At 34.4% G+C, this 26,911-nt stretch overlaps 1 protein-coding gene across 1 annotated transcript; it reads left to right on the forward strand.

Annotated features, from left to right (window-relative positions):
• The first annotated feature begins 1,292 nt into the window (after positions 1-1,292).
• Positions 1,293-26,911, forward strand: LOC133333810 (beta-1,3-galactosyltransferase 1-like). The gene is made up of 2 exons (XM_061542098.1): positions 1,293-1,306; positions 26,128-26,911. The coding sequence occupies exons 1-2, from the start codon at positions 1,293-1,295 to the stop codon at positions 26,843-26,845; spliced, it is 732 nt and encodes a 243-aa protein (XP_061398082.1). The 3' UTR covers positions 26,846-26,911.

Raw genomic sequence — 26,911 nt, forward strand, 5'->3', positions numbered from 1 at the left:
ACTTGAAAATGATTTTTGTTGGGACAGGGCATGTGTTCCCAATTTAACACTGGATACAAAAGGTCTTAATTTCAAATGAGTTTAACAAAAATTTAGCAAGCTAAACTGAGAGTATAAATAAATTATGATGAACGGATATCGATGTGAAGGATATTAATAATCTTGTGAAAATGAAACTATGAAAATTGGAGATTTGTCTAAACAAATATCACATTTTCTGCCAGGAGATTTCTTTCACTTTGGTACAACATTTTGATTAATAACTTGGAAATATCAAGATATTCATTTCTGTCAAGACCTCATAATTTTTTGCATAGGCGTAAAAAAAAATTAATTAACATTTTCATAATTTCATTCATAATTACTTTTTTTCAGTATTGTACATGTACCTCGCTTTCAATGCAAGTAAAAATTCTTATAATCATGAGAAAGACACTATTTTTCCAAAAATGTAAACATTTCATTAATATTACAACAATTTCCCTACTTTGCTCTACTATACCACTATTTGCGCTCATTTTTCCTCTCTATGTATGTATTCCTCTCAAGAAATAAAAAACATCACACAACCACCATTCATTGTTCGACTGTTTTGTTTTTTGTATCGTTTTCCGCATGTCCCCATACTTGGGTTTCATATTTTTGCAAACTTTTATTTGAGCACTGTTTCTGTTTCTAACAACCGCCGACTTTCCACTCACTCGATTGTGACTAGATTTACATTCCATTGTTTCTTTGTTTAAAATACTCTAACCGACCTCTCCATTACAAAATTCGCATATGAATTTTCCAAATTGTTTCGATATACATGCTAAATACTATATATCAAATAAGTGTTGATACGAAGAACAAGTCGAACCGAAAGTTTCAACATAGTAGTATATGCTCAACCTAATGCTACAGAATATGAACTTTTTAGTAAAAAAGAAGAAATGAAACAAGACATGAAGAAAACATCAAATCAAATAGAAACAATAAAACCACAAATTCTGTGCCATAGAGACCGGCCGACACCACCAAACACACACTCCAAAGTTGTTTTTTCACTCTCTCTCTCTCTCTCTGACAAGAAACCAGTATTTAAAATTTTATGAATTGCATACATAAAATGCAGAAATCCCGACATTGACAACACTTTTTGAATACTATTCATGTATTACTATTCAAGGTATCTAATATGGGAAACTTTTTTCTCCAGAGGATAAGGCTTCCACTAAGCAGTTTCATCTTCCGCGATTAGTCTTTGTTTTAGTTTCGTTAATAGTTTCATGGATTTTATTCCACCATCTACTATGGTTTTATGCAAGTAAGTAGTTGATCGGTCGGTGGAACTGCCATCTATCGTTGCCTATAAATAATTTCGCTTTGAATTTTTGAATTAGGTGGTCAGTCAGGGTCCTTGCATTTCATTTAGAGGGGGATGTGAAAAAGAACGCTGAAGTAATATTTAATGTGTTTTTACAAATATTTAAAAAAACGATAATTTTTTTAACAGTTCGTTTATCAAAAACAGCGCGTAACATTTTTGGACTGGTCAACCACCATATGATCAAAATAAAAATAGGCCTGGAAGATTTCCAATAGTCCTTTTAATAATGACCTTGGAGCTCGATGTTGACAAGATCCATGCTCCACTTGTTTATGGGCGTCATCAAAAATTTCACGAATTCATGAATCAACTTTTTCACATTGCTCTTTTGTCGTACACATAGGAGGTTGTTTCTATCAATTCTATCAATTTTTTTTCAAATTTATTGAAACATATGTTTTTTTTTATTGGAACATATTGAACACACTTGGAGCGCACTTTCCACGATTTCACATTTTGCACATTCATTAATCATCTTTTTCGGAACATGTTGCGAATATACGAATTATTTTATTCTGTGTAATTATAAAATGTACCCAAGACTATCAAAGTACTAGCATGGGAAACCTTTATCTCCGGTTACTCCTCTTGGGAGAATAAAGCTTTCAAATTTATTGTTTTTATCAAAAAATTCGGTGGAACTGCCATCTATTTTTTAAATAATTTCTATTTAAATTCATTGTTCGAGGCACTGTGAACAACACAACACATTGTGGTACGTGTACCGCGTACATTTATGCTAAAAAAAATGTCTAACTTTTCATCAAACGTGGCGTAGTGGTTAGACCTGAAATCTTTGAGGAAACTTCCATCCATTTTTTTTAGCAAATCAATACACTGTGAACAACACAACACATGGTGTTACGTCAAACTGTACTCGCACAAATTTAAAGTCAATTTTACTTGGTAACCAATACACCAACAAAAAAATCCTTTGTGTAACACTAATGTGAGAATGTAAGAAGCACACAAACATACCAAAGGATTCTAAGCAAATTGCAACAGTTTACAATTGGGAAAACCCATTCACACAAAAATTTCCTTTTATGAATCAGCAGAAAAAACAATTGCATGCAATAAAAAAAGAGTAACAAATTTCTCTGAAAAAAACTAAAACTAAACAAAAATTGTGCACAAAGAAATGAAACAAAAAAAAAACAACAAATATGAATGCATACATGAAGCGGTGGAAGGAAGGAAGTACATACGAGTACTCAAAAACAAAAAGGAAAAAATGGAAAAGGCACGAAATATTCAACAAATACGTAGTATGTGTACGACGACAACATGAACGTCCTTGAACTAAAAACGCACAACCTCTTCATATATGCTATTTTATTTGATGATGCTCTAGAACAAAACTATTACTAGCAAATACCGACCACCTACCTCCAAGGTACCGCTACTTTTTTCGATTGTATAGAAAACAATACACCATACCATCAGTATTCCCAAAACACTAAGTAATCGTTAGAGCGGCACCAAAAGCAAACAAATGGGTAAGCATTTTAAGAGCTCTTAGAAAATTAATGACACATTTCTAACGGTAACAACATTTAAATTGAAAATATGTTATTTATAATAAAATTCAAGAATTTGAATGGTAGACGTTGGCGATAATCCACACCAACAGTCCTGATATTCATTCTTCGGCAAAAATCGCATTTTACACAGATTAGGGATAGTGTGTCGTTATTTTGAGGTAAACCTAACAACTTTTGATGGTTTGACGTACTACCATGTGTTGTATCGTTTACAGTGGCAACAAAAAATTAACATAACATTTTTGTGCAATCCTTTTTCACAACATTCGAAGTGGATTACTACAACAAGAGTGCATCAATGAACTTTAATATTTGTATGGCGATGAAACACCATCATACAACACTCTGAAAACTGTGAATGCAATCGTAGTCGACAAATAAATAAAATCGACACAGGTGACAAACCACTGATCTACACAGAAAATAATTCATATATTATATGAATGTCGGGATTTCTGCAATTTTTGAATGCAATTCATAAATCTTTAAATATCGTCGTGAAAAATCAACTTTGGAATTTCGAGTTTCTAATTTAATTTTTTATTTTGATGTTATGTTTTCTTCTTCATTATGTTTTGGCTCATTTTTTCTTATTTATTTACATGTTCATGTTATGCGTCGTTAGAGCAATCATATAGAATGTTAAGCATTCGGTTGGGATTGTTGTTCGTATCAACAATTGTTTGATATATTGCATTTATCATTTATATCGAAATAATTTGGAAAATACATATGCGAATTTTGTAACACCAATGCAGAGGTCGATATAAACAACGGAATGCAAAACTAGTCACAATCGAGTGAGTGGAAAGTAGGCGGTTTGTGAAACAGAAAAAGTAGTCAAATAAATAGTTGCAAAAACTACCAAGTAAGGAGAGAGGCGGAGAAGGATACCAAAACAAAGGATAGCGACAGAAAAGTAAGTGTAATGTAGAGCGAAGTTATTAATGATAACAATATTGGCTTTCTCATGATTATAAAATTATTTACTTGTGTTCCAAGCAAGGCGAATTTTCAATATGGAAAAGTTAACTATGAATGAAATTATGAATATATTAGGTTAGGTTGAAAGGAGGGGTGGATAATACCACCACATGTCCAACATGGGAAGGCCATACACATAAGTAAATTGAGGCCGGTTGTACGCTCTAGAAAGTCAGAATTAGTTAAAGTTTAGATTAAAACATTTTGGGTTTGATCCCCCTATGAATTTAGGAATTCATTGACATTTTTTATGCCTATGAGCCCGAAAAAAACCATCAATCTATCGCGTGGGTCTTGAAAGTCGAGCCCGAAGGTTGTTCGTGGAGAAGCATTTCGAAGCCTATTGCTGCTGGCTCTATGGCAAAAAAAGGCAGCTATTCTGCTTCAGCAACGTAGGATATCAATTCTAAGTGGTACAACATAATTTATTTGCCTGGAGTCTTCGAAACAAATAATAAATAAGAAAAGGCAAAAACGTGGATCAAAAATAAGTCATTTTGTATTCAACGATTTTCGTCAAACCCCAAACCCCATTTTTGATTCGACAATTGGTTTGAGCACATGAATAGTGGTTGTAGTTGTTGGAGAATACTTCTATAGCACTATGGGACAAAATGGAACTCATGATCTGGCAATGGAAAAATCCTTTTGGGAATGAAATAAATGATAAATATTTTTGTTGCTGCTATTGCAGGCTTTTTTGAGATCACATTTTTTGAGTTATGGTGTGATAAAATTTTTGTTGCTGCTATTGCAGCAAATATTGCAAATATTTTACAACAATACAATAAATCGTGAGAATTTTAGACCATGGAGGCCATACAACGAGAGATATTAGTTCTTCACCAGGCTGAACTAGGAAAATATCAAGGAAATACTCAATATAACTCGATCTGCTGTCCATAAAATTATACCGAGGAACAAAACAGAGAATCGAATTTGCAACAAGCCGAAAACCAGCGAGAAAAAATATTCAATGTGAGAGACGAAAAGTGGTTGATCTGACAAGTGGCCGATAATCCAAAGCTAAGTTCACCTAAACTTGTTGAAATCGCAGAGAAATATCTGGAAAAGACATGTAATTCTGAAACAATACTGAGAATTTTGCCTAAGCATGGAAAATCCGTTTAGAGTTTATTCAGGAACAAGAAAAAATGATTTGCATTTGTGAAATCTGTAATTTTTACATATGAAAGCTAATTTAACATGTTTGGGTCGGATGGACCAAGTAAGGTATGACGAAGAAAATCTCATTTTATTGAAGAAATTATGGATATGATTTATTATTTAAACATTCTAAAAGAAACTTTGAAATATAGTGCTGAAAATGACCCCAAACACAAGTCCCAGATCCTTCAAGAATGGATGCTTTATAAATGTCCAAAAGTGATTCAAAAACCAACCCAGACCCCGGATTTGAATCTAAAGAGTGCTTATGGAGTATTTTGGAGAAAAACACTACATCCCCAGCATACCAAGTCTGAAAATGCTTTACAATTAGAATGGGGACAAATTAAGGCATCTTACACGGAAAACTTGGTAAAATCTATGCCGGCAAAGTTGAATGCTGTAAAAGTTAACCAAAAAAATCACTGTGAGCAATTGCTTCTGTTTACCAATCATTATTTTTCTTATCGAATTCACATAAATATTGTTTATTTTATTGCATTAATTTGAAGTAAAGATGTTCATGTTCACAAATAATATTGAATAACATGCACTTATGACATTTTTTTTATAAAAATAAAAAAGTGGATAATTTTCACTGTGACAGTCCATGGCTTTAATACCAAAAAATATTTTTCCACTTCACCACTGTGTAAGGCCAGAAATAATCATTGAAGTCCTCGAACCAATTATGATATTGAAATATACTTTATAGTTCGACTAATATTTAAACGCTATAACACTGGAAAGACTTTGATGTAAACTTTTAAACACAGTTTCATATGAAGAAAATAAACCAAATCAATAAAATATGTATTTTAGAAACAAGCCATCAAGTTCAAGTTATAAATTCAGGCTTTGTGTTGTGTTTAGTTGGTATCTATTTGATATTTATACACATTCAACTAAAAACAAATATGTTGCCTACTTTAGGGGGACAATTTTAATTTACACTTCAAAGTATATTTTAAATAAACAAAATATTTTTTTTTTATTTACTTACCTCATATTTGTTGTAAAATTGTGTTAAAAATCCTTATTGATAAAATGATGAATTTTGTTGTTGTTATGTTTCCAAACGATGGTTGATGAGACTTTTGTGTTCCTTTGTTAGTTTGTAAACAAATTAAAACAACAGATTACAAGTCTATACGTTCTAAACGTGAGAAACAGTGAGACAGTCGCGCGATACAATATTGAATTGTAAGGTTTTGTTTTCGTTGAATGAGTGAGTGGTGTGACGTACTTTTAAATATAAATTATTGTTGCTGTTGTTGATATTCTTCTACGTTTTAAGATTAGAATCTTTGTGTGTGTTTTGTTGTTTTTTGCTATTTTGTGTTCATATAATTATTAAATACTACTATTTTAATAGTCGAATATAAAGTATGCGGTCGTGTGTATACGAATATTTATATATAATATTTGTGTATGTATGTATGGGGGAGATATTTTATATATATTGTTGTTGTATATACTAAATAGCAGTTGTTGTAGTAAGACTTTTGGTTTGTTGTTGTTGTTGCTGTAAAAACGACATCCACTTGTGGTTCTTGTTGTTGGTTCGAGTCTTCTTCGTTATTCTTATTGTGGTTGTTGTATTAAAGATGATGATGCTGATTATTTTCGTCCTTTGTGTGAATTTAGAAAAAAGTTGACGATTTGTGGTTGTTTTCGTTATGATTAATTGTTTTTTGGGAGGGTTTTGTCTATATGTTATGAGATCTGAAAAGAGAGAGAAAAAACATTTTTTAAAATTATAATTTTTCGTAATAAATTTGTTATTAATTTTTATTTCGAAAAATAACTAAGGAATTCAGCTATGAAGATAAGATATTGCATTGGTCTTTCATCAATTTGACGATGGGATATACAGCTCCCAAAAAAGAATTAAAAAATAAATTTTTAAATTTTAAGTTTTTAAATTGGTCATTACCCCCCTAGGTGGAACCAATGCCTGTCATTCCAATTTTTTGTGCAGAGGTTGGTTATTCCAATGTAAGTTAGTTTCAGATTTCATATGCTTCTGTATGTATACTTCTTTTTTAAAACTGTTCGAAAATTACTTTAATAGAAATGTCCCTCTACAGTTTGGATTCAAACCCTCGGATTGTAGCCTAGCACACAATATTACGCTACTTCCCGTAAATATGCATAAATAAAAAAATCTCAAAAAATCTATTTTTTCTAATTTTGTGTTATCATGTGAACAAACTTCGTAAACTATTCAAGGTGGACAATTTTACAAACAACAAAAATCTAATCCAACTTTTGTACAATTTCTAAAATTGTCATAAATCAAAAATTACATGCCCAAGCAGAAAATAAAGTTATTTTCATTATTACTTAAATAGTTTCAAGTCAATTTTCTGGTTTATTTAGCACAAATAGCTATCATGGATGCTGTCCCCGCACATAACATCTCTTATTCCAAACAACAAAACACAAATGGATATCAGTTTTCTTGTCATTCTTGTTCGTACACTTCTGTCCTGCAATTCATTTTTCAAGACACAATGGTAATAGTTGTTGGCTGACATTCTGAAAAAAAAAAACCAAAAAAGTGTACCTCGGTGACCGGCCAGCAAAATCGAGGAGGCCTCTCTATTGTGTGGGGAAAACTGTGGGTTTTATGCTGCCTCTCCCCCTCTCTCTTACACTTGTAATTTGTCTGCATTAAAATTTCAACAACTTTTAGTGTTGGCAACTACCAAAACTACAACTATTCGAAATACGAAACACAGAGTGACTGAAGCCTTGAAGTTTGTTTTTTTTTTCCTGAATTGTTCATTTTCATTTTTTGTGGGTCGATTTGTTTTTTTTCTCGTCTTGTTCCTTTTGCAAGGAATACAAAACAAGGAGGTCATTGTACTTGGAAAATTGGCTGTGTTATCTATCTCTGTGTGTTGGTTGGTAATGGATGAAATTTTGTTGTTAAATAAACAGGACAAGAAGAAGAAAAAACAAAACAACAACATGGAATAGGACATTGTATGCAACATGACCGAAGAATTGTTGTAGTGATTGTTTGTCCCGTCGTCCACATGACAAAAACTTTAATTAAAAGAACTATCAAATATTCGTAATATTGTAAGAATTTTGCTTAAACAATAGGAAGCAAAATGAATTCGGTTTGAGTAAAGTTTTATAATGTGGTATAGGTATGTAAGGAAGTTACCCGGGTTTGCAGACGTTGCCGGAAACAGTATCCTTGATTTTTTTTGTGACGGTGATTAATATTTCGATGTACTGTATTTGTGATAATTTGAGTACTGTAGAGTTCAAATGACTCAGGGAGTGAGAAGTAGAATCAGAAAAATTAAACAAAAGGTTTCATTTTTGCACCATTCCATTCGTACATGAGGACATTTAGAAGTAATGGGGTATCAAAAGATGTAAATCAACTTAATCCACATTCGAGTGGAAAGAATTTCAAACTGGATAAAATTAGGAGAGGAAGGATATACACAAGTTTCACGTGTAATTCGATGTATAATATTTGTAATTTAAATATTTCAATTGATATTAAAATGCTATATATATTTTTCTTCGACATAATTTTAAAATTCTTCAAGTGAACAACCATATTCGTATTCGAAAGGATGTTGTCCCCATCTTCAAGTTCATTACATGTGAAGCAAATTTCGATCCTGCAAATGTGCAAATCTCGGCTGATATGCCTTGTTGGTGAAACCCTATTTACAAGTTCATGACAAGGATTTTCTTATCGATAACGCCTTTTCGAAGATACGATGTTGTGTTGAAAATGTTGCGTTCTCTTCGTGGCGCATATTTACGACCTCAGTATTATGGCCCATCGATACAGCCCCATCCCATTTTAACACTTTACAAATTTGTGTATCCAATATATGCACAAATTATCAGTTATATGAAACGAATAGAGTACTCTAATAAAGAACTAAAAAATACAGTATGTAATTGAATGTTTGAGTGGTCGATGTCCCAACCACTTCAGGATTCTGATGAAGTTATAGATTAAAGCAGGTTGGATAGTAGAAGGTTGGATACGGTGGAAAGTGAACATCCACTAATCTATGCCGTATGCAGACCAAAACTGGCCAGAGAAACAGGGGATTCTCGATTATCTCCGTCACAGTGTCCTGGTACACAGCACAGCCGATAGCTGTTAAGATTACCTCAGACTAGCGAAGAAGACCTAAGACTTGATATTACAGCACTTGATGGCTTTAACAGCCGCTTCGCTATCCAAAAAAATAGCCACCGGTTCATCGTCTCTGTATCCAGATTTTTTATCAATTCTGTTGCTTTCCAAATCTCGAAGATTTCAGCTTGGAAAACACTACAGTTGCTATGCAACTTGTGGGTAAGCTCAAGCTCAATGCTATCCTGGTTCAGGATACATCCATTCCCATAGTCACAATTTTGCCAAAGATTCCGTTTATGCAGCCGCCTTTGGCCACTACGAGGGCAGTTGGAAAACTTCTTAGCCTAGCATAAAAAGCGCGGTAAAAACAGAAAAAAGGCAACTCCTTCATATAGAAACAGGTGGTCAAAAAAGGACGCATACCCAATTTTTTTACAATGGAAAAATTAGAAATGCCTGCTGTCATTAAATATTTACATAAACAGGGTTTATTCTCCTGATATTGCTCCCAGTGAATTTCACTTGTTTCCAAATCTAAAAAAATTCCTTGCTCCTCAAATGAAGAAGCAATTACAGTTGTAAACCACCTTGAGGAAAACTATTTTATCAAGGGATAGAATTGCTAGAAAAGCGTTGGACTAAGTGTATTGAAGTTTCAGGAGATTACATTGGAAAATAAAAATATTTTTGAAAAACTAACTATTCTCTTTCATTGATAGGCTAAGAAGTTAACGAACAGCCCTCGTACTGTCAACAATACAAAAAAAGGATAAATTTGTTTCTCCTTTTCTCTCAAAGGGCTTTCCCGTGGCAACGTCACCTTACTCGGTTAATATCTGTATTATTTTCATTGTGATTGACTGTATTCTAGCCGAGTATATGATTGGTCTGCTGTAGCCTGTCCTATATGATGTTGCTGCCATCTAACTTCGTCTAGAAACAATGCCTCTCTGAATTTTGAGTGGAATACCCGATGTGATCCATTGATTGAACAACTTAATATGTTTATCAAACCAAATTAAATCCGAAAATCCAGATTCATATTCATACTGTCACAATTAAAAAAATTAACTTTTAGATATTACGAGTTTTTATCAAGTTCGTATCAATCCTGTCAGAGTCCTGACAAAGCAATTATTATTTTGTATATAAAATATTAATTCAATTCTTAAAAGCATACTACTTATTTAGAACACAAATATAAAATCCCCCACATCAAATTTAATATGAAAATTAAAATTTACGTCTATTTCTTTTTTTTCAATTATAGACTTCAAATATACCATGAAATAAATTTTTATTTATTCACTTCTTCAGTAAAAAATATAAAAACTGGAGCACATTTCAATACGACTTTTATTTGACCATTTGTATGGCTTTTTCCTCGTTTTTCAAATAACTCCCATATCGACCATAAATACTAATCTATAAATAAATGTATGTTAGTAATACAAAATCTATACACACTCGCACATATGTGTGGCTTCGGACGACGAAGAAGTATCAAACCGATAAATATGTATGTAGGTACACAAGTGTATGGAAACATGTTACACATTTTCCTCAACGACAAATAAACTGTTATATATTCAACTGGAAAAAAAGAAAAATGGAAGGGAAACAGGAAACAGAAACGACAAAACGGAGGGAAAAACTCACATTTGGGAATTGTATGTTGCGAAAGTACTACAGAAATGGATAGAAAGGGATGTATACTACTTTCATACTGTGTTATGTACAGAGGTATATGAAAGTAGACAAACAAAAATAAATTGCGGAATATTAAACGAAAAACTTACTAGATATTATCTATGAAAAACAAACTTCGGAAATAGTCATAGTTTTGGCAAAAGGAGTTTCAATTATTTTGTACAGCAGGAAAGAAAAAAATCAATAAACTGAAACCGATGTACGATTATATGTTGGTTTAAAAAATATTAGTAGCTGCTATATATTGCACTATATAGGTATCATTAACCACAAGGGTCCTGATTTTATATTACAAAATGTTTACCTAATCTAATCTCAGACATACCATCGTTATCAATTCGTTTGTTGGTTTTAAAACTATTAGTTGCTGATATATATTGGTATAATGTGCCACAGGTGTTCTAATTTTATTTTAGAAAAATTTTCCTGAAGAACTCTTAAATTAATAATACTCAGCCTCAGACATACCATAGTTGTTAATTTTTTCACATCACATGGAGGTTCATCCTTAAGTGGTTCCATCGATTTACAAATGAGCGAACCGATATTTTTGTGTGTATTTATATGGAATCCTTTACTATCTGTATATACATTTGTTTTACATTTTGGGTCGTTCCGAAGCGAAATAGTTCAAATGAACTATTCCGCAAAAGGGACGATCGGTTCTTTCGTTCATCTTGTTCTTTCTGCTCTAGTCGTTCATTTTTGCTCTCATTCATCTAGTTCCTTTGGATCCAATCGTTCATCTAGTGAACCAATGAACGACTGAATTGTTGGATCCAATCGTTCATCTAATGAACGATTGAACTAAAAGAAACTATGAAACTAAATCAATGATATAGTTCATTTTGAGCAGCGAACCAAGAATGATCGAACCGCTTCAGAAAAGAGATTACCCATATCACTTTTTATTAACAGTTTTCCAGTTGATTTCTGTCTTACTAAGTAAATGTTTTTTCTTAGTTTTATTCTCGTATCTGTTTGTGCTCTGCTAAATCTGTCTAGTGATTTACTTCCCGCATGACCACTTATACACACATCACCTACCAATTCATGATGGTAATGGTTGTTAATAGCGTTTCACTAATTCGATACTTTTCTAAATGTCACTGTATGTATTAGTTCAGATCCCCGACTTTTCAGAAAATTCGAATAAGGACTGTATTCTGGGTCTGTTGTCCGGAATAAAAACACTTTGGGAATTTGAACGTCTATTCATTGATGATGACGACTTAATACGACTTCTTGTCATCCTGAAAGGATCTATATGGAAGCAGAACGTATGTAATTTAATTTATTCTCAATTTCCTCTAAACGATTGCTCGGTGGAGAAAAGCTGCACACATCTGATTCACTGCTAACCGCAATATTGTTGATTAACGATAACAAATTTTCAAAATTAAGACGTTTTCGCAGATACTCGAGAAATCCGTCCATGTTCTTCTTTAAAGTGTTCCACTTTTGTCTTTATTGTGAATTATTTTTTCTCCTGTTACTCCTCTTGGGAGCAAAAATCATTTAGGTGTTTTTATTGCAATTGAGTAGAATGTACAGTGGTTTGAATACTTACTTATTTAGTTGTTCAAATTTCCTCTGTGTTGCGCTATCTCCAACTATTCCTATCTAGCGTTATCCTAATGCATTGATGCAGAGATTGGTTATTAAAAAGACAAGGTAGGTTCAGATATATTTCATCTGGAGGGGGTGTAAGTCTCTGTTTGCAAATATTCAGAAATCACAGCTAATAAGCTTACCCAAGAGGTTTGACGATGATGCGACCATCATCTCTGTTTGCAAATATTCAGAAATCACAGCTAATAAGCTTACCCAAGAGGTTTGACGATGATGCGACCATTATATAAAATTCTTTGGAATCTTGTCTCATTTGTTTGGACCACAACAGCGGATCGGATCAATAATATTGGGGAGCTTTCACAGCTACTCGCCAAACTTCCATTGATGACGTACAATTTGTAGCGCTGTTTACCATTAGTAGTTCTTATTGAAGTTCAATTTTCTATTATTCTTATTTTGAAGTATTATTTGTCGAAGTATTTTCAAGCTGCCCTGGTTTTTCTTAAAAGAATTTCGCTTTTGTCTTCATTGTGAATTATTTTTTCTCCTGTCAAAAAATTAATTTGCTCCTTATCTTAGGAAATGCACCATACGAAGTACTCTACTTCTGCTGGTTTACTAATTTTTAAACATTTCGTACACCTTTAGTAGGAACTTGCAAAAAGGGGTATCCACACAAACATACGTCTATTTGCCAGTTTCCTCTGAATTCTATAATAGAAAAGGTCCTTAGAAAGCACCAAAGCGGAACATATACTTACGGATATCTAATGTTATATTAAAATAATAAAAATATCCAAATCATTATTTTATAAAAATAACTAAACATAAAACTATTCTCATCATTATTTAATAAAGGTCATCAATTCGTATATGTATTTCAAAACATTAAAACAACAATTTCGTTTTCCTTTATTCAGAATTTTATTATTTCTTCAACCTCATCCTTCTCCTCCTCTATTTCTCCTACAAATTATTTGAAATGAAAAATCTCATCTATATTTTACATTCATATATATTTCCTCCTTTCAAAATTTCCTACACGTGTGTATATCCTTGTACGCTTAGTCTCATATGAAATAGAAAATAAACGACCCGAACAAAAGTTCCAACAAATAGGCCCGTACTATCGTCATTAGAAACAAAAAGGAACAATTGTTTTATTGCAGCAAAAGGTTTTTCTCTGAGAAAAATAAAAGTACACATTCATTTATTCAAAATATTACAAACCTATGTATGTGTGTCTGTAGGGTACAAGCTAATGGTAGCCTATTGGAAAAAGGTCTATCCACTAGCAACCCTATTTGCGTCACGATTCTGCCATCACCGGGGTGATATTGGTTGGTGATGGCGAAGGAGGGCAAGCAACATTTTATCATTGGATACAAAAAATTCAATTCAAAGTAAATCGATAATTTCATTTTGTCCTCCCTTGAACTAAACAATGAAAACAACAAAAAGAACAACTGGTAAAAACGGAAGAACGACACAAGGGAAGGAAACTGGAATTGTACGAACATCGTAGCAAAATTCTATTCAGATTAAGTCGTTAGTAAATGATTGTCCATTTATTTACAAACTGATAGTCAGTCGAACGAATGAATTTTTTCGAAATGACAGTTCTTGGATTTATTCAAGGACATTGGAAAAATAAAACACGGACAACAAAAACAGCAAAATTAAATGTCATGGCATTTAAATTGCTACCGGTGAATATTTAATAAGGACAAACAGGAGGTGGGCGTAGGACTAAAAGGCTAATTGCACGTTGCAGCTATTAACATTTTTGTAGGAGCCACACAAACACAAATTTGGACATTATTCAACTAAAAAATGTCAGGAAATATAGAAAAACAAAACTTGTCGGACGAACGATGACAGGACAAGTGAGGCAAATAATTAGTTAAAATAATTTAAATATTTAATTAAATCCCTGCAAAAATGAATACACAATTAAAATAGCTAGAGGACAGGAAAAATGAACAATGGTCTGCATAGATTTAGCCCTAAATATCTGGAAATATCGATTCTTTTTAAGTCAAAATTGCCTATAAAGGGGCCAGCGTAATTAATAGATTCGGTATCTTACTCGATTAGTCATTGAGTTAGCTTCGTTAACAATTTTGCTGCTTTTATTTGAGCTAAATTATTGTTCTGATGTAGGATGGCCTAGGATCCATGGTGTTGCCATCTATAATTAATTAGAAACAATATCTCCTCAATTTTTACAGTGGTTGGGGTCCTTGCTTATTTAGTGTTGTTATTTTCCTCTTGGCGGTGCTTTCCCCTGTCAACTTTCGGGTGTTTGAGATGCCATCTATCGTTTTCTAGAAACAACCCTTCCTTGAACTTCAAACTTAATGTAATTTATGTTGGAAACTGTGACTAGGAAGCGGCACCTTATATGGAGGACTATGTCAAGACATTGGCATGCACTGACCATTTTTTTACGAAAGGGTATTTTTTGACAACTAAGAATATTGCGCTTCTTAAGGCTTAGAAAATTAACTCAAGCCGGTAGATTGTATCAACTACCTGTATTTGCTGATGTGTTCCTTGAATAGTTATTGTTGAGAAGCCTCTCTCTCTCGTTGGGAATGATTGGGTCTGCCGGTATTTTTGTGCCTTTTGGACAGCTACGTAGAGTGAATGACCTATCAAGAGATTATTAATCATTTTTATTTTATCATCTATACTCAACAACGGAAAATTGATTCAAATAGGTCACCGAGATCCTGTACGAATTCTCCCCTTTAAAACCACATCCTCGGCTGTAACTTCTGAAATGGAAATGTTCCAAAAATGAATTGGGACTTATCGCTGAACATTCCCTGGGAATGTATGACAAGGCGACAATCGCGTCTAAAACAACTCATACAACATTGCATCCAAATTCGCTGTGGAAAAGTCTCTGAACCTTGACTCGAAGCGGCGAAGATAATGATATGACCTGATGAACTGAATAAAGCAAAGCCCCAAAGACAACATAGCTTGCTGACTTCTTATGTGAAATTTCCCTCCACATCCATGAATGCAAAAAAAGCCTCAAACGTTATTAACATATAATAATACACCCCTCATTAATATATATGAGTATAGTGTTGAAATATGGGAAATTAATTCTCATTCACTTTATGTTGTCGCATACATAAGTATTTCAGTTTTCATTGGCAGATGTCGTCGAGTGCAGATGTCGTCGAATGTACTGCGACTGTGATCACTGCCACAGTCATTGTACCAAACATAACCGAGAGGCCTTCGACCTGCAATTCGTTCGCTTCCTCGACTCTTTCGTTTCTGCCACAGCAATAAAGTTCCTGAATGTTACTCCCAATCTAAACATAGAAGTATTACAACCATAGATAAAGCCGCACGACATAACATCCTGAACCGCAAAGTGAAACATAGATATTCGCCTTCTAATAATTGGACTTAATCACCCTCCCGCGTAGAGAACATTCCGATTATTCTTTAGTAAGAGACTCTGAACGATCTGGAGAATACGAGAATATTAATTCCGCTACTATCATATTACAAAACCTAATTTTATTCCCTACAAAATTCAAGTGCATCTAACGATTGGCATCGCAAAACTTCTTTATTGGTCGTTTTGTCAAGAGCTCATGATGATGAGCTTAGAGTCCTCTTAGATTATTTAAATATGAATTCCCAAAAATCATTCAAAATAGTAGATAAATTATGTTTATTAAAAAAGCTCTTTATGCTATTGAAAAATCAGATCTGATCAATCCATTAATTTATTTTAATTACCAATGATTGGGTATATTATTATCACCACATGTTCATAATATTGTTTATCCCCTCACCCCAATTTCGATACAATGTGTTAATTATTGTAATGAGTTAACAAGTCAATATTTATTGACATTACACATGTTTCAATCGGAAACAAATCTACAAATCATGATTACTATTTACATAGAAATTACAAAGTAGAAAAATATTGTAGCGATGAATGTAGGGTGGTTTGGAATTTGAGTCATATGGTCAATATTATAAAAATCCATTTTTAACACACACTGTCCTTTGAAATTTAAATCCTACATTTTATGGATATCGACCAGTCTAACCACCTCCCTCCTTCCCTCCGTCTTCCCCTGTACCAATATCATTTACACTACACATTTCTCAAAAGAATTTGTTGGTAATAAAAGTTCATTAACATCCACCCCTAAAAACGATGTGCAACCGGATGGATTTGTAAGGTTAAACGAAACAGGATTTGCAAAAAGTTGTGTTAAGTAACACTGCTGTAATAATGCTCGAATAGAAAAGAAATTGAATATCGATCCTGTTCCAGCAAATTGGAGGAAGAAGAAGAAAAACAACAATACAAGAGAAATCACCCACTAAAATTTCTCAGTCAGTCAGTTCCTCATACATATACATTGTAATGAAGCAATCAAGTGCATACTTTTAGGGGTTGATATTCAAATGTGCACATAGGGTGTTGTTTAATTGGTTGATATGCGAACAATTAAAATTAAAAAAAAAATATGAATAAATTATATTTTTTATATAATATAGTTAATTAGAATATAAAACATTTCCTAAAAGGATGGGATAAACGTCAACTAGCTCTAATCCATTTTTTTAAGGAAAATTGAAATAACAGCTGATTGAACCTCGGTGAGGACCAAATTCGGAGTAAAAATAAATATAACTTTTAGTTATGTATTTAGAAGAGTATTTAATAATCCAAATTCATTGGGTTGGGCAATCTCGTTTCTGCAACGGTTTAATCTTTTTCCGTTCATTCCGGAAAAGAGCTAGTTACATAGTTCGTCCTTAGTATACATACATTCAATTCAGTTTTTATTGTTCATTAAAAGACGTCATAGAATATACTAAATATTGAAAATATTAAACCAGTATATTGAATATGAAAACGGAGATATATAAAAAACGATTCCGGTAAGCAATATAATTTACTTTTTAATCTGGTGACGAGACACTACCTAAGAATGATCAATATCACAAAAAACTTCAGCCTGGGACACAAAGGCGAAAATTGCAAAGATGAACCGTGAAAGCTAACCAGCTCTTAAATGGGTGAAGTGGATTCGATGTGAAGAAGATCCGGCGTAAATGAACTTTGCAGTACATTAAGCTAGAAGAAAGGAAAGACGAGCCAGTCAACAACATATGCTTGGAAATCAGAACATGGTGCTGCTGACTGTGAAAAAATAGAAATTCTTTAACAGGCAAGATGCCTGCAAGACTTCAGTGGAAGTATGGATATGAGGACATTAAAGAATAATGTCGCTTGCAAAACAACCATGTACGCCTCAAATGGATCTATGGCCCTAGGAATATACGAACGAAATTACAACCGTGCAATGTCCAAAATGCGACAGTTTAGGACAACTGAACACGGAATGTAAATTACACACCATTCATTTGAAAATATGGATGTTGAAATTCCCAAAAATTGGACAGTATCGATACATGGACTCTGAAATAAAAAAGAAAACTCACACTCTACAAGACGCTGATTGCTATTTGCTGTTTTATGGATCTGAAGCATGTGTACTGTCGCAAGCAGATGAGGTAGCTCTTGGAGTGTTTGAGAGAAAATTTCTCCGAAAGATGTATGGGGCAATCTATCGCCGTCGAATGAACTATGAGATGTACCATATATTCATCGACTTATCGAGACTTATCGAGCTGCAGCGACTACGTTGGCTATGTCATGTTGTGAGAATGGATGAGGATGCCCCAGCATATAAAAGAGAGAAGAGGAAGGCCAGGAATCCGATGGAAAGATCAGGTGGAAGAAAACATCTCGGAGCATTGTATTAGAAATTGGATGAGCTGCGCACAGTACCGACGCGCCTGAAAATCTTTTTTAAGCTCGGCATATGGAACAAACCTTCTGGCACAAGCCAGCTAAGTAAATAAGTAAAGTTGGACAAATACTTCGAAGCTTTAGAAGCTACACAAAAAGTCTGTCTACATGCCTTGCTTATTGTTTTCTTCTAGAGGGGCACAAAGGGGCTCCTCAGGCTTATGGGAATGTCAACCTAACCTAGGCTATATTTTCTCAGACAAATTATGATAAATTTCCATTATATAGGTAGAGGGTTTAGCACTTCAAAAATAAAATCTTACCTTTAAAGCAGGACAATGTGACATTCACTCCGATGCATCCACAAATTTCGATCTTTCCCTAGTACAACAACCTTTACAATTATTCTCTTATCCAATTAGAGGGTGGTGTTGTTGTTGCCGGCCATGACCACATAAGGTTTCACGAAATTAACTTCGCCAGTAAATAAAAACAACAACAACTAAACAAAGCTATTTCAAAGTTTAAAATATGTGTTCGTGCTTAACCTCAAGGTTTACTTCTATTTAAAAAAAAAAAAAAACAAAATAAAAACAAGCCACTCAACTTGATGGCGGCAATGGCAAACTGAAACACCACTTTCACTTCCTGTCAAAATTCCACGCAGACTTCAATGGACAATTACGAACTACATCCCTTAAATGTCAAACAAATGAAAGCAAAAACAAAAACAACAACAAATGCCACCCCCTTTTTTAATTCAAAAAGGACCTTCAATGGCAATTTTAGAAAAAAAGGGACAGGGACATCCACTCACCAGCAATTCCCTTTAAAGCCGATTTTAAGCTGCTGGTGTCATAATACCATGCTGCTGATTTTTGGAAATTTCTTAGAATTCTGCATTTAACTTGGCATGTTTGAGTCATTGGGTAATTTCTTTCTATTGTTTTAAACACGTAATTTTGAAATTTAGAAAACTCTCCTTCTAACGCCTTTATAGTGTTTATCCTAACACAACGCCAAACGCCAGTTGTGGTTTGATGCTGAATTTTATTGAAGGTAGTTTTTGCATTTTTTAAATTAGTTTTGCAAGGAAATTTAAGGTTATATATTCGTCACAAAATTACGTCCATAGAACGCGCGCCACTGTATTGTGAGACCTGCCACTAATTTGTAATTTGTCTAATGCCAATGTTGCATGTCATCAGCCAAGTTATGACGACTTTAAAAATAGCAAAACCCCAAAGAATTCGTAAAAAATTCAGCAGGACTTGCAAAGTGTTAATCTATCTAAAGATATGGTAGAGAAGATTACATGACAGTTAATGAATTAAATTAAAAGGAATGTGAAAACACACAAATTTGTTTAATTGTAAATGTAGAAATTTTAATAATTAGGAAAATTAAAAAAATGTTTCTTTTCTACTTTTTTCGTGAAAGTTTTAAGCAAACAAATCAGCAGGTGACTGCTATCAACCACAAACATTTAATAAATTTGTATTTGTTTTAAAAAAGAAACTGACATTTTACATGACAAAGAATTAGATAACTGGGTTTGTTCGTGACAATTTTCTGTTCTCGGTGTTATTAATTAGAATGGGCAATAAGAAATTAGTGCTTGAAAAAAACAAGATATGAGATTGTAATACTCATTCCTCGAAGATATAGCCAATTTGCTACGTTTTAATGAAACTTCATTATAGAGAGAGAGAAACTATTTTGTATGACAAAATCTAACATCTTATAATAAATAAGAAACAAAAAATAAACCTTTATTTCTCCACATCCAGAGTTCCTCTTCGGACAGTCCACAATAAATACACAATTTCCCGATATTTCAAGAAGAAATAATATTTAAAAAATATTCAAATTAACAACCCACGAGTTTGAACGTTCAATGTCCGTCCGTCTGTCTATCTGATGTGTATGATATCTCCTGAAGGTAGTAGCTGATTTGGTACAATATTTTTTCTTCCATCAGCATACATAGAAGTTATTGCGTTAGATCCTTGAAAATCGATCAAACAAGTCTCGTGTCGCGATACCTCAAAAGACGTTTTTAATATCATCACTGATGATGACTCATAGATTTATGAGCACGAGCCCGACCGTATTGCACTTCGTTCTTGCACTTCGAAGCAAATGTTGGCCTTTTTCGGTCCATACCGATTTTTGTCGATACCGAATACGGACTATTAAAAAAACAGATATATTAACAATACAACGATAAGATCAAACTAGATCCAGGATTTGCATCTAAATCGCTTATATTGACTGTTATAAGTGATATAAAAAAGGAAGAGCTCGTGAGGGTATTCTGGTGTTTGTTTGAGTGATCCTGGGTCGAAACTAGTATGTTTACCATTTCCGAAAATTGTAGACTTGTGTTGATATTGGAATCGAGTGGTATTAGTTTTACATCTCTTTTTCTTTTTCATTTAACGGTTATTCCATTTTGAAGAGCCTGCAGCTATTAGTTGAAATTATAGTAATTTCGGCTACGAAAACGTGCAGAGGCTAGTCTGTGCGGAACATTGCCGAACTAGCAGGCTTGTGGAACAATTGTTGGGAGGGGTGAGATGCAATGTCGTAAAATGTTGGTGGTCACTTTTGCTTTTTATCCCATTTCAGTGATTGTTCCATTGAAGGAAGCGCGCAAATATTAGCTCATTACCATTAGAACTAATAACTTTGGCTATGAATGTGGCCAGAGGCTATAGTCTGTGGGTGACCAGTCTCGAACTGCTTACTTTTAATAGCTTTGGCTATGAACCTGACCGAAGTTTTCAGTAGCACGAGTATCAGGGCCCCTGGGTCTGCAGATCTAGCCTGGCTGTTTGAGCTCGGGCATTCTCATGCATTCGTACAACATGGCCTAGCCACCGTGGTCAATGCAGCTCGATGCGACTGACTATGTCGATGTCCATGCATAGATGGTAAAGCTCGTGGGTCTTTCGACTTCGATCCCGGGAGAATTTTTCTCTCAAACACTCTAAGAGCTGGCTCTTCTGATTGCACAAATACACATGATTCTAATCCATACAGCAGCGCGGGTAGAATCAATGTCTTGTAGAGTGTGAGTTTCGTTGATGCCATGATCTCGTGATTTACCGTCAGACCCCGAGAGGTTGTTTCCGACTTTAACTGCTGACCTTGTGTCAGTTAAAGTTATCCTGTATAGCCTTATTAATATTGCAGGAATGCCAAACGCAGACATGGCTTTAAACACCTCTGAACCGATAGGGCTGCCGAATGCGGTTTTATAGTCGACGAATAGGTGGAATGTGTCGATGTGTTTTCCGTGGGTCTTTTCCAGGATTCAGCGCAGAGTGAAAATCTGGACAATGGTGGATTTGCGAGGCCTAAAGCCGCATTAATTTGGTCCAATAATGTCATTGACCATTGGCTTCAGTCGTTTACACAGTACGCTGGATAACATTCTATATACGATGGGAAGGATAATGGATGTCATAGAGGAAAAATGCTAACAGAGGACTGACTACTAATCCTAAGGAACTAGAAATTGTTTAATTGCTAGAACAATAAAACAGTTTTTAGTTCGATGTCGCAAAATTGGTTTAACAAAAGAGGTTCGGTTGAACTAAACCTGAAAATAAACTGGTTTTTATCTGACAATCCGATAAAAAAATGTAAAGCATACGAATAACGATTTCTCGTCTTAGAACGAAATTTTTGTAGAATATTTAGTGGTCAGAAAAAGTAGTCATGTGGTATTTCGTTTACGGTTAAATGCGAAATAGAGGGAGTATAGGTTTTACAAAAAAATTTCGATACTTATTTTAAACAATCATTTGTTAATATTATCTTGTTCTACTAATCCCTTGTCCTTTTAAAATTTTATTTGTTTTTAATTATTTTTATATTAACCAATATTGCCAACAAATCTGGGTTTAATGAAAAACAATAGTGTAAGAGTTGGTTAATTACGTGACCAAAAATATTATTTAAAATTATAAATTTCGTGTTACCTGAAGGTAAGTCATCAGCCGCACATATTCTGGCTAACGAAGATGTCTAGAATACACTTACCTGAAAAAAAAAACAAAAATAAAATATTTATTACAACCATATATAATGAAAATTTAAAGGTAACAAATAAATTAAATGCCCACAACAATACTGTAGCATACTTTAAGGCGCTAATTAGTATTCAATGCAATGCAACTTTTATTAATGGATACAAAGGCATTTAAAACTGCCCAGCTTCCACAAACAATAGATCATCATTTTTTAGGATATCGTTCGATTTTCGAGAACGGACAACATTAAAAATGATCTATACGAAAATGAAGTTATACTAAATTTGGCGATGATGTCTTCAATTGAGTTTTCAACATTCAATACAAAAGAATGAATTAACGACCACAAAAAAACAATTCTTTGTCATACGTTGTGGTCTAGGTCTAAAGAACTCATAGTACACAAAAAACAACGCGACGAGGTTGTTTAGGCCTTTGGCTATATTTCAGATAAAACCGCCAACACAACACAAAGAACACAGCAAACAAAAAAAAAATACACCGCTTTACAAATGGCGAAAACAAATCCTCCCGAAACTACAAAAACGCGACAAAGGGGAAATAATGTTTGATTATGCCATGTACAGACGAGCGTTGTTCGCTCTCTCATTCGTTGTTCGACCCTTAATTATGAAGGAATTACTTAGTTCCCCATACAAAATTGTCTGAGCGAACACCGACTTTTGTACGTTGTTCAATTCGAATCACTCTCTGAATAACCAATAAATTTGTCCCATCCCTAACAATAGAGAGTATTTATCGAAAATAAATTAATTTTGACAGTTTGAAAATATTTATGAAATTTTCAAACTTTTTCAGTAAAATTGAAAATCATGAATGAAAAGTAAAAAATTGTATAGTTTTTATATATGCAGCAGGATGTAAATTTTGTTTTCTACATAATGCAATATGCATTTCTTTTCCCTTGGTACTAATTAGCGTACAAAACAAGAAACAAATGTGGGGCAACTCAAACAAAAAATTCTCCAAATTTTATTTGTGACAGTATGTGACATTTGAATTGAGAAAATATAAAAATGCATTAAAAACAACAACATTTTCAGAAAAAATGGAAAACATGAATGAAAAGTAAATAGATATGGGTTCATACTATAGTCAGGGGAAAGAGAAATATTTTTTCTATTTAGATCCCAATGTAATTCACTAAAATATGTTACATTTTTGGTGTAAAACAAGAAACAAAAAGTTTGAAATAAAAAACTCTGATGATATGAATTATGAATAGTGTTGTATGAACGGGTTAATTCATGTACGTAACAAAACGTTGTTCGGATCAGAACATGGCATTACAACGTGAGTCGCCCTCTTTTGAAACAAACTACCAGCAGAGCAGCATCGTGTCTCCCTTTCTGTATAGAGAAAACGCTGGCGATAAATGACTTTGGGACATTTGCAAATTGTGGCACAGAGGGAAGCGAGACATGCAACACTCACTTTGGCCCTTATGGCAATTTCAGTTAATTTCATTTCTTTCATTAGCGTACAAAAAATCATGGCTTAATGTGTGGTAAAACACATTGCAAAAAGTATTAAGCCGACTGGCACAAAGACAAAGGAAGGCTGGGAGAACGAAAAAACATTAACATCTCTAACAAAAGGTGGCAATAAGATAAATTATGCCTCCGAAGAAGAAAAATACTCAGAATGATTATTAAGTAAAGGGTAAAAGTGATAAAGCCACAAAATAGGCGAACAATGAAAATCGTTAAAAACAAAATCAGAAACCTACCAAAAAAGAAATATTGAAAAGAATGGTTGAGAATAATGATGAAAGCCTTCCATCCATCCAAATCATAATTAATTAGTCCAAAGCCAAGTCAAATTGGATTACTTTATATAACCCAATTAATCATGTAAATGATGGACCCTATTTTGGTAACTTTCTTGGTTAGCTAATTAAGATGTTAAGCAGCACATTCGAAATAAAAACAGTAGGAAATATGGAAGATATGATTTTTTTAAAAGAACCTAACAAGGCCAAGAGCAATAAATCACATCTTCGTAAATTGGTAAAATTTACTATAATTTGTAGGGGATATAATCGATACGCATTTGTAGGGCTAAATGAGGGTTATGTTATTCGTAATTATTAGAAATTAATACTTATTAGAAATTACTGATTTTACAAATGTTTTCCAATATTATTAAACCAATCTATGTATATCTTTCGTTAACTCAAACCATCACAATTTACGTAGGAGGATGTTGCAGATGGCATCAAGAACACTAAAGTGCTGGTTTCAGGCGGTAATGCTTAAGCAACTTGATGAACCCGGAGTCGAGTACTTAACATCAGTCCTCAATGTCATTAGCCAATCAAAATAGTTCCTGAGGCCTGCGAAAGTAGTCAGGATTCACTGCTGTACAGGCCGGATGCACTGTTGTTGCAAGTAGCACCGACATTTGAGGCATTACTCCTCTCATCGATGAGAAGCAGTTTTCCATTAGCCTAACAACATGTATTCCGTAAAATGCACAGTACTATGACAGTATTGGACAAAATCGTTTCCACGACAGAGGGGTCTACGATCCGAAACGACCCAAGTCCTACTCGGCCAACGTGTGTCACCTCAGCCCGTTGTGTAAAAGTAATAGGGCTGCTACAACAACAACAACCACACAGAATAGTAGAGGACTGAAGCAGAACCAACAAGTCATAGTGCATCTTAACCTATCGAAGGCCTTCGATATCGTAAACCATGTCAAACTAATCGAGAACATAGAGAAGTTTAACCTCCGGTCGCGTTTGAAACGTCGACTATATGTGTGGAATTCAGAAACAGAAAATCGAAGACCCGTAGAGCGAAACATGTAGTTCACCAAGGTGGAATGATTTCTCTGTAACTGTTCAACCTTGTAATGTATGCGGATGATAGCACGATCATGGCTTCGGACCCATTATTGACGACATATGTGAGAGAATATACTTCTTGGCGATATACACACAAAGGCATCCGGGGTTTATAACCTCAGATAGGGTCTTATGACTGCGAAGTTTGATTGCTTGGGAAACCAAGAGCCAATCGTTGTGAATTCAATTACTAAGTTTCTCAACTTCCGAAGCAACTACGTGTGTCGAACTCTTGGATATTCTCTATCACGAAAGGTACCATCACAGAAGTTTTCAAAAGCGATGTCAACCGACAAAAGGTGCAAATTGGAGACCAGGCATTGTTGAATATGGAGCGAAGGGACAACACCAACTGCCAGACTAGATCCGCAGATCTATGTCAGGGTCAGAGGCCCTGACACCCGTGCTACCGAAACCTTCGGTCAGGTTCATAGCCGAAACTATTCCAGTAGAATCCCAAACAGTTCGAGACGGGACTCACAGGCTATAGCCTCTGCACAGCTTCATAGCCAAAGCCATTACCATTAGATTTAATATTTGCAGGCTCTCCAAAATGAAACAATCGCTGAACACCCGTTAATCCAAGGTATTGGGTGTAACATTCGATTAAAATTCAGCCTCAAAAAATATCTGTGCAAACCACTGCTAGTTACTATAAGATGAGAAGTAGGAACGAGGTCCTCAATCACTTTTGACTTTGTGAACATCCAAACCTGCCATAACAATAACTGAGATTTTCGTGACAACAGTGACCCATGTTCATCAGGAGACGAGAAAACCAAATGTTTGTGTGTTATCGACGAGAACACCTAATACATCTTCAGGAAAACTCCTGACTGCCTTAAGGACAGAATTCCCCCGCCTACTGACGTCAGAAGATATCGTGGTCCAAAGATACAAGCGTGGATCTCTCGAATAACAGGACTAACAGGTCTGAATATCTTCATATAATCTCACGTTCCATACAACAGACATGGGGTCATTTTGGTACACGTCGTGATGTTTCCACCGGTTTTATATTGGGTCGCACCACCAACGCCACCATCAACGAAGCCCTCACCCAAGAGAATATGATTTATGGTGATCTGATACGTGGTCACTTCATTGATTCATATAATAATTTAACACTGAAAACGTTGTCATCACTGGAGTGGGTCGACAATCATTGTCCCAAGGCGAAATACATACTGAAAACCGATGACGATATGTTTATTAAAGTGCCCAAACTATTGCAATTCTTGGATTCGCATTCGAAAGATAAACGGGTCATATACGGTCGATTGGCCAAGAAATGGAAACCCATATGGAATAAGAAATCGAAATATTACATTTCGACGGGACAATTTAGTGCCGCCGTGTTTCCCCCCTTCACCACCGGTCCAGCCTATGTGCTGACAAGTGATATTGTCCATGAGCTGTATGTGAGATCGTTGCATCAGGTCTATTTAAAATTGGAAGATGTCTTTACGACGGGCATTGTGGCCCAACAGTTGGGCATTAAACGTGTCCATGTCAATGAATTCCTTAATCGGCGTATAGCCTTTAATCCTTGTAATATACGAAAATCAATATCCGTACATATGATTAAGGCAAATGAACAATTCGATTTGTGGAAGAAGCTGCTGGATCAGACCACAAAATGTAAATAGTATTTTAATGTTAGGATATTTTAAGTTAATTAAAAAACAAACATAAATATATATATAGCCACCCAC

This window comes from Musca vetustissima, unplaced genomic scaffold (genome assembly GCF_032173495.1).
Source record: "Musca vetustissima isolate MV318-11 ecotype Yass unplaced genomic scaffold, APGP_CSIRO_Mvet_v1 utg2745, whole genome shotgun sequence".
Classification (NCBI taxonomy): Eukaryota; Metazoa; Arthropoda; class Insecta; order Diptera; family Muscidae; genus Musca; species Musca vetustissima.